The sequence below is a fragment of the Rhea americana genome, unplaced genomic scaffold (genome assembly GCF_003343005.1).
Source record: "Rhea americana isolate MKP2758 unplaced genomic scaffold, rheAme1 scaffold_142, whole genome shotgun sequence".
Classification (NCBI taxonomy): domain Eukaryota; kingdom Metazoa; phylum Chordata; class Aves; order Rheiformes; family Rheidae; genus Rhea; species Rhea americana.
In genome coordinates this window covers 886,975-897,168 of record NW_028185506.1, presented here as the reverse complement: position 1 = coordinate 897,168, position 10,194 = coordinate 886,975, and the positions used below count along the sequence as shown (strand labels likewise).

The following is a 10,194-nucleotide window of genomic DNA, read 5'->3' as shown; positions in this document are numbered from 1 at the left end:
AAGAGATCTTACACAGAAATTAAGAAGCTAAAAATTCCTTGCTGGTGGTACAAGAAGCTTGTCCTTTTGAAGTGCAATGGAAACATTGCAAGCTGTAATGTTTGAACAGAGCTGCTTCAATGGTTATGCTACACAGTCTCTATTTATCAAAAATCATTAAGTTGCTCAATTCCATGAATAGTTGCTCAAGTGGACAGGCACAAAGTATTAACAAGCATTAACACGTATTTAAATACCCTTTCAAGTTGCTTAATTAGAAATATACACACAATCTTATTTTGATACAAGAAGAAGCAATTCCTAGCATTTGAGAAAAGCACAGAGGTTAACATAGCTGCTTTTAATATAAGGTAGAGGAGAACAGTCTGTCAACTCAATGAAACAAACTTGAAAAGGGTCACATCTGATCTCCCATATGCAGGAACACTTTTGAAAGACTGTTTTCTCTGGAGAAAACACTACTTTAGAAGTATTAGAGTAGGGTCTGGAGTTTACCAGAGAGAGAAGGAGAAGTGGAAAAAAGAGAGCTCTTGTCTGTGCAGCTTATATTAAGTTCCTGTCCACAGTGCTGCCACTGTATGGTTTGAACCAAAAGCACAAATGACCAGCCAATGTCCCCTTCCTGTTTGTAAGACTTGAAGCATTTCTCATACTGAGTTTGACACTGCCATTTGTACTCTTTGGTGAGAAGTAATAAAAAGATCTCGAAATGGYGGATGAGGAGGGCTATACAAAACTTCATTTCCAAGCAAGAAAGAAAAGGTCTAGTGCAGGTAAGCATATAAGCATATATAATATTGCTTCAGTTGTATTCTGTAAATAACAAATCGCTCCAGCTATATTCAGCTACATTTGAGCTGTCAAAAAAAAAAAAAAAAAATCTGCCAAAATTTTTAGATGATGTTGCTGAAGTCATCATAGATACTTGGCAGTATACAGCTAGTTGTGATGGATAGTAGATAAAATGCGGCAAAATAGTTCCACTGTGCTTGGAGTCCTGGTGCTGACAAGATGGAGAAGTGGAGATGGAAGCATATGGGGAACCAAATGAGACAGTAGTAGTCAGCAAGTTTGGCAGTGGTCTTAGCTTGATAGTAGTCTAAGTTTTGTCCAGTTTGTTTGCAGGAATCACGGTTAAGGAGAATTTAAGAATAATTTAAATGAAAAAGGTAAGATAGTTTTTTCAACAACTTTGGGGGATTTTGTCTAAAGTGACAGCAGTAGCAGAGGAAAAATCACTAAGATGTGTGTTGGAAAGCTTTCACACTCATCATTGTTACACTCTATTTCTTTTAAATGTCAGACCATAAAGATCAAGTCCTTAGGGCAATTTAGGCATCCAATTTCCAAACAGTTAACTAGGTATGATGAGGCATTCCTGAGAAATGCTGGCTAAATATTTATGTAAGAATAACTATGATAGTAAAAACGCAAGAGCCGATTTCAGATATTCAGTACGACAGGACAAACTGTGTTTAATTTTATTGACATAAATTATGCCACTTTCCCTACAGTAATAACAATTTAAATAAGAGCCTGTTTGCAACTGCAATAAAAACACAGAGTCAGGAAACTTGAGAAAAATACTGGAAAAATTATTGTAAAGTTTTATGTTTACTTAACTAAGAATCTTCAGTGATCTTCAGAACATTCAGCAAAGTGCACAAAAATGTTGTTGTAATGGAGCAGATATTGAATATTTCCATTTCAAAGAAGCGGAAAGTTGAGCAAAGCATATGTGACCACATATACCTAACACTTTGTGACCACAATCACATAGAACACACAATGACTAAGTCAGGTTTAAAATGCTGCATCTTCAYCCTCTCCCTGCATAACTTTGTAGCTTTCCAAGTAAAGACTGTTGCAGGAGCAAAGAGGCAGAAAAATACGAGAGAACAGCAGAAAGACTTCAGGACAGYGTAACTGAAAAAAACAATAATTTCCTTTAGCTCAGCTTATAAATGCACTGTGGASAGGGTGTGTCTCTGCTTGTAGATAAAGGTGCGTGAGCTAGCTTTAGGTAAGACACAGACTAGTCATGGTGGCAAGACACTCTGGAAAAGTGTTTACTGAGAGGTTAGAAGTGGTTATAATAACCCATAGATACCATCTAGTGCAATATCCATGCCAATTCCTCCAGCAGAGAAGGAAGCACAAAATGCAGAACCTCTCTTCCTCCATGTGGTCTCATCCATTAGTGTGAGCCACAGAACCTCCCTGAGGAGCTGAGCAAACACTGAGTTCTTAGCCCAAACCGAGCCACCAGCATGCTACTACTAGAACTCATCCTGAGTGATTTAGTGCAAACCTTCACATTTGCACAAGTCACTATGACTATTTCACTTCCAGTCTAGCCATTGTGCAAACCACAGCAGTTAGAATTAGACCTCAGAAATCCTAGCTGCTTTTTTTATGTCCTTGGGACAGCTCCCAAGGAAGAAGGAAAATGTACTCATTCTTAATTATATTATGTTGTATAGTCAGTAAAAAAAATACTGCATTCTATTTACATCTATTTTGCCATCTAAATAAGGTGGAAATGTAAAAATAATGGAGATTAGTTATCTGAATATTTAAAAATGATTATCTATAAATACAGCCTCTTCCAGATAAATACTATTGAATAGAGAAATGAGGAAAAATGATGTTTAAACACTATGCAGAACTCTGATAGGTAGAAACCAGACATGAAGGGAAAGTGTAAGTGAAAACTTACTGCGTAACACAAGGTTCAAGTTACATCCTGATTTTCAAACTACCAAGTGCTGCAGTTTTCAAAACTTTTCAGTCTGAATTTGTTTCCTGATTCATATCTGGTCTGAACCACCAACATTTGAAATATAATGGCTTTTAAAGGAGAAGTCATATCATCACTTTAGTCCTTAACCAAACTCCATGGGATACTTCCTGAAGTACTTCCTGAATAAGAACAAAACATTCTCCACAAGTTACCAGTTTTGGCATCCTGTTGTGTCTTCTAAGAATGGCCATTTCCATGACACGAAAAGTCACTGTTCAGTTATTCYCTGACTTTATTCCTGGACCCCAGCTGAAGAAAAATTAGCATGTAAAATCTTTTTCCTATGAACTTATGTTTGGAGGTAGTAAACAATACATTATGTTGTCTTTCCAGAAGGAAATTCAGAAACATGTTCCTGAAAGCACTACTGCTAGAAGGCTAGGAAGCAAATTTAAAGTGACATTTCCCACATAGCTGGGCAACTTTAGCTGTTCTCCTCCTTGCTCTAAGGATTCCTTTATGGCATCAGAGAACAACTTTTGTATCTCTGTTATTTTAAAGAACTTTACTCTCTTGTGCCTACACTAACTATATTACTACTCCTTCCAAGAGCACACTGACAGTCTGATGGAATGAGTCCAGCAGAGGGCTACCAAGACAATTAGGAAGTTGGAGAAACGACACAGAAGGAGAGGCTGAGTGAATTCGCTTTGTGGTGACTTAAGAAGAGAAGATTCAAGGGAGTCTTTAACTACCTGAYGGGAAGCTGTAGAGAAGACAGAGTCAGACTCTTCTTTGAGGTGCACACTGGAAGGACAAGAGGCAATGGACAAAAGTTGGAATATGGAAAATCCTGTTTTGATACACAGATATTTTTTCTTTACCATGGTGGCAGTAAAACCATAGGACAGGTGCCCAGAGAGGCTGTAAAATCTCCATCCTTGGAGAAATTCACTGAACAAGGCCACGAGTAACCCGATCTAACTCCCACTTTGAGCTGGAGGCTGGATTAGATGGCCTGCCAAGATCCCTTCCAACCTACATGATTCTATGTCAAGACATGTAGAAATACAGAAATAAATWGAGTGAGTGAGCAAACAGAAACTGCAAATTTCACTAGAAAGAGGCATGTTATGAGAGCGGCAGTTCTACAAGAATAAATTTTAAGATTATTAGGTACTGATGAGAAGGAAGATTCACCTTGACTGTGCTTTTCCAGGCTTTCTTGATTCTAATTAAAAGAAGTATTCTTAGAGTTGTGAGAGCTCATTTCTGCATCTCTAATCACAGATGTTTGAAGTTCATCAGGCACCTCTTCTGCAAATAAACCTTGTTTAGTGCACTGATACTTAATATTCTGTAGATTTTTTATTAATTTGCCAGTAGGAATTGGTTGAACATCAAGAACTCAATAAACAAATGAGCTTCAAATCGTAACACAGATTTTTCTACAAACCTCTGACTAGGCATCCAGTGTCCAGTGATAAAACCTGTCTGTGGGTCCTGAGATTACAGAGCTTCTTTATCAGAGAATCTAGTGGGCCTTTCTTATGTATGGATAGCCACAGGCCCAGAACTTTCATTTTTATTCTTAAATGTATATGTATAGCTCTTCTTTGCAACTGTTAGAAACTTTAGCTCTTCTTTACACCTCTCTCACCAAGTTTGTTTAATAATATCTGTTAAGTGCTTGCTGTGACACCTAAAAGTCTTCATGATATCCGCCAGAGTGACATCGCCATGCTATGAAGAAGCAGAAACTGTTCAATGGGTGCTCCACTCACCACGATAAGTTAAGAGTATGGATGAATTCAGAAATATTCTACAAAAGGATAAAACCTCAAATGAACAGAAAAGCAGCAAAGACATTAGACTTCAAAAATTCAAGTCCATAATCTGAAGAGCTTTTCATAACTGAAAGCTTATTAGAAGCAAGAACTACTTGATATGCATAAGACAAAAAAAAAAGGAAAAAGGCAACTGTGACAAATTACATGGAATAGTGACTGTGATGGATGTTTGTTCTGTCTGATAGATGTCTGGAGAAACCCAGCATTATGTCTCAGGTAACATCTCATGCCTATTTGTAAACCATCTTCTTTTTTACAGAACTTACTTCTCATTCCTCAGGCTTACGATATGCCATTGCACTCTCAGGATTTCTGAATGTTCTGTTTCTGGGAGCTGTGATCACGCTGTTTCAGCAATGTGAGTGACTGAATAAAATGTTTTGTTTATTCCTGTGTAATTGATAGATATTAATCCTTAAGTTTTACAAACACACTGTTCTGATAAGATGACAAGATTGTTCATATCTTCTATCATTGGGTTTCTGCGGTAGCAGAAAGTTACAAGAGTTTTGGGGCTATGGATCTCTGCAAGGTCAGTAGTTTTCAGAGGCCTGTTGAGCTTGGGGTTTATGAATAGGGCTGGAGTCTTTCTCACTTTCCACTCCCTCAACCTGAGAATCCCTCTTCTCTCTTTCCAAAACTGAAAACCAACCAAGTCTTCCAGCCAAAGCATCCATTCAGCTATTCAGAAAGCCTCTTTTAATAATGAACCAGAATTCATTCCAGACAAATGATACAACTGGAAGCCTTTCTATCTCCTTCTCTCCTTATCTTCATACGCAGTCTTCACCTTCTGATGCCCTACTTTGCCTGCCATAAGTCTCAACCAGTCCTCAATGACCTGTACAATGGGAAATGTGAGCTGGTCTCCAGAGATGGGTGAGATGGGAGGCTGGAAGATGATATAACCAGCTTGAAAAGACCTCTTTAAACAGATATAAAAATATATGCCTCTAAGTTTACAAAGATGACCTTTGCATAGTGCATGAAAGTTATGCATCAGCACAGGATCACTGCCAGCACTGACCACATGCAAACTGAGCTTACCTTTCCACCACAGATAWCTGCCATTATCACTGTACATCTTTATGGATCAGAGATAAATGGTTACAGTTGCTCTGACCATACAACTTAAGTTTTTAGGTGACCATCAGCAAGCATCTGAATATTTCTTTGAGGAGCCTAATTTTAGAGTCCTCCTTTAGAAAAACTTGGCCTCATAATCTCAATGTCCAAGTTGCTTTTGGACATCAAAATCATCTTGTTCATCAAAATCATTGGAGAATCAGGGAGAAAATGTGAGTTCAAAAGCACTTCTGGGTACAAGTGTCTTGTTAATGGCAGAGTCAGTCATGCTCTCTTTCATAGGATGTGAGATGTGAGTCCTGCCTTTCCACATTAGCCCTTTTTTTTTCTGAAAACAGCTCAGTACAGATTTCAGGCAGTGAAAATGCAAAGACAAAGCCATATTATTTGAAAGACAGCTGTTGCATGCCATGCTGTCAAAAAACATGACGATAATGTGGTCAAGACTGTCTTTGTAAAGTCAGTCACTACACATATTTGTTTAATATATAGGAATCAGAGGCTCAACTCCCCACTAACCATTTACAGGAGAGGTGGAAGGACTGAGTTTCCATTTAGAACTTCTGTTATTTTCCGTGGAAAAGAACTGTGGGGTTTCTTAATTGTTTGCTTGTGAGCTTTATATTAAAATGGTGAAGATTCCTATCCAGGTGACTTGCAATCAAGTGACATGTGGAAGCCCAGAGAAAAACTTTCTGAAAGTGATAATACTTCTGAAGAAGATCTTCATGAAAACAGCTTACTCACTGCATTAAAGGACAGCTTATGCATACATACAAATGGTAAGGAAGTGAAAGTCTTGCCCACAATAGCATAAATGGTCTGAAGAAGCACCTATATGAAAGGACTGACCTTCAAATACCAGAATAATCTTATTTCTATTGTTGAAGWGGTATAATGTGATTTATTACAGAGAGCTGTTCTTAAAAATTTTAGTTCATGCAAGAAATAAAAGTGGAGCAGTGTTGCTCAAGATCTTTGTTGCCGCCATGTATTGTATCTGAACTAACTGTACTACTCCCAGTGATTTCAGCAGAACAGGTAATTTACTCCATGGGTTTTGCCCCAAATTTTATGTGAGCTATTTAGCAAAATTATCTGGAGTTCTGAAATATCTGAAAATACAAAGAGGTCCCTAATGAAAGAATGACTATACTGATTACTACTATAAAGCAGGAACTGTATACGTTCATAAAAAGGGATACAGCATCACAATTTCTGTCCCCTCATTTAAAGCTTCTTTGTGCTTATTTTCAAAACCACCAGAAAAAGCGGAGACCAATAACAATGATTTCAGTTCTAAATAAAGAAGTGACAAAAGCCCTTTATCCCAAACTCTTCACAGACTCCAGATGTGAACTCTGCCCCGTTGGCTGGAAGCTTCATTATGGGAGATGTTATTACTACTCAGAAAATCGTGATACCTGGAAAAATAGTAAGGAGTATTGCTTGGGGAAAAAATCTGAGCTCCTGGTTATAGAGGATGAGACTGAAATGGTAAATTTGTAAGGCATTCTGTGTTTCAAATGCTCTTTTTATTATACTGTGTGATTCTACATATCAGAGTAGAGCTTTCACTGTACTGTAAGAAGCCATTTCTGATTCAAATATCCTCACAAAATGTGTTGTCAGTGATAAGTGCACTGATGACAGATTATTGCATGCTAAGAAACTATTGACAAGAGGACCAGTAGTCCATATTTCATTTAAACAAAGAATGTAATGATATTCCTAGAGAATATCTCCAGCGAGAAGCAGCTGGTATTTGATTGAAGAATTCTTGCATGCTTTATTCTAAAAGAAAAAAAAAAAGCTATTCAGAAGAAAGTTGTTATAAAACTTTGTTATTGATTGTCCTTGAGGGATGCAGTTATTTCTCTGTGTATATTTTTTTACATTTTTAAAAGTAAAGTGTCAGGTCTGTATTGATAGCAAAAACAGTTATGTGGGCCAATTTCTAACCTGCAGTCTGCCTCTTCAGTGCTACACCTGTTGCATAAAAGTCCAGGCAGTGACCCACAGCACCTGGGTATATAGGTGCTTTTGAATCAGAACTAATTTAGATTTTTTTTCTCAATTGTTTGGAAAACATTCCCTGGAATCTTTGAGTATGAAAATTTTGCTATTTTTATTATCACAGATCAACACTGAATGTTACCAGTACTGGATTTTTTTTGAGGTGTCATAATTATTAGAGAACAAAGACTTGCCTCTCTCTCCAGGATTTCTTAAACAAAATGAAGAATAAAGACACTAGCTTTGTTTGGATTGGATTAAGATTTGATGACAATGAAGAAAGATGGATATGGCTCAATGATCCTAAACGCCCAGGGCACAGGTAGGTCCATTCTGAGATGAACCTGCATTGGCCTCTGCAATGTGTCCTCCACTCTCTGTTCCCAGGATATTCAGCCGTCAGATGAAGACAAAGTAGCAATAAGATGTAAGAACTCATACTCCAGTTAGGCAGCCTGGCCTATTCTGAGTTTTCTTAGCACAGAATTATGATCAAAATAATGAAATTAATGAAATTTCTTGACAGTTCTCAGGAAAAGGAACTAATTTTATTAGGTACATGAATGCTACACCTCCAGCTACATTGCAAATAGGGAGACAGAGAAAGTATAAAATTTACTAAACAAATAAAACCCATCTGTATGTCAGAGAATCAAAAGAATCGAAAGCTTAAAGACAGAAAAAAAATCCAGTCTTTGTGATTTCACTCCTTATATTGGCAAACAGAATTGTTCAATGACTTTCATGCCTGTGTGGCTATTTTGCTCTTACAGTTTTACAATAAAAGGAAAGAAGCAAGAAGAAAAATGTGCTGCCTATAAGCTGGCAGAAGTGTATGCTGATAACTGCCATTCCCTATACAAGTGGATTTGCAGGAAGATGGCAGTTTTGTTGACTATCTAGGAGACTGCAAAATGAAAGCAAGTAAGAGACTTTGAAGATTTACACCGTTTTACAGCAAGTAGGATAGCTGAGGTAAAACTAAGGGGAAAATTGTTTGATGAATTGAAATATTGTGATTCTATTTGTAATTAAAGTCTATGAAGATTTCAGACTTGTGTCTCTCTTCTTTTTCAGGATGAATTTATAAAATGTGCATCTGTATGTGCTTGATGCACTACCCCTTAGAGCTATAAAAATAAGCAGCTTACCAGCTTTAAGTAGCTTACAGAGACTAAGAATTGTGTAAACTACAGGAAAAGTGAGGGTTTTGTACCAGCCTACTAACTAGATGTCACAGAAGGCAAAAAGGTATGACTGCTGCTTTTGCTAACTTTGATTGAAAAAATGATAATCAGCACTATGCGCTTAAAAGGTCCTGCAAATGTTACCACTAAAAGGCAAATATGGGAAGCTAGCATGGCTCTACATAAGTAAAAGTCAAGATCTATTTTTTTTAACACAAAAAGTTTGATTTCATGTACTTATTTCAGGGTTACAAGGTTTGGCACTTACTTAAAAATACCAGAAACACCTCTTCAATTCTGAGATTTCATCACTTGACATAATGCCTTTGTTCTACTAGCAATATCTCTACTAGTAATGGCAAAACTATTTATGGGGCTACAGGGCTACAAACCCCCCCTTTCAGTAGTCCACTTTATAGATTTTATCTTTTTACAAGTCACAAAAGGATATTGAAAACCCTCCTATGACCCAAGGCTCCTGATCAGGACCAGGCAGCAGATATTCTTACAGGGATTTGCTCTTTCCTATCTGCTTTTAACCTCAAGATGACTTGTACATGTCTGAGTGTGGTCTATAGTGCTTCATTGTGATGTATAATCAGAATGTGCTAAGTATTTAACTTCTATAGCAGCCCCCTCCAAAAGATGATTATAATGACAACTGTAGGATGTAAGGCCAAGTTTGAATTTCCTGTAACTGGGGGAGAGGAAGGCCTTTCTGCAGAACTGGTATGCTGTATTTTGCACTGCAGTAGCAATGTGGGCAACTTAGTTGTTTGCTCAGTGTGCACTAATCTCTACCTTTGTAGGTTTTGTTTCATGTATCAGGAATTAGGTGCAAGAATGGGACACTAGCATTTTTGGCAATTGTTTAAGAGTTCATTTCTAAAAATATTGAGCCAAACATAGCATGCAATTGCAATGACTCCTGTGATTTGACTGTTACTTCCATGGGTATGATATAATTAAAATCACATCCCACAGTAGAGYTTAGATTGTATGCAATCTATTATCAGGTAAATTGCACACAGTGAGGTAATTTACACCAATTTATGGATGTGTGGTAAAGACACAATTGCGATATTGGTATACATTTCTAACACTACCTGGCTAACACTTTGATAACAAAAAAACTTTTTCATCAAATTGATGTATGGTAATATATCATACTCATATGTAGTTTTTGATAGCTTCATAATTGAGGAAACTCTGTTTTCTACCACGACCTGTTTTCTAACCATTCTAGAATGATTCATTTTAAAATAGTTGTTTTAAAATATCCCTGGMAATATATATAAAACTCTGTCTTTCC

At 37.2% G+C, this 10,194-nt stretch overlaps 1 protein-coding gene across 1 annotated transcript; it reads left to right on the top strand.

Moving 5' to 3' along the window:
• Positions 1–709: 709 nt before the first annotated feature.
• LOC146599278 (killer cell lectin-like receptor subfamily F member 1) lies at positions 710–8,598 on the top strand. The gene is made up of 6 exons (XM_085298827.1): positions 710–773; positions 4,853–4,951; positions 6,330–6,461; positions 7,025–7,176; positions 7,902–8,017; positions 8,469–8,598. Exons 1-6 carry the CDS (start codon positions 710–712, stop codon positions 8,596–8,598), a joined length of 693 nt encoding a protein of 230 aa, XP_085154953.1.
• Positions 8,599–10,194: the final 1,596 nt, after the last annotated feature.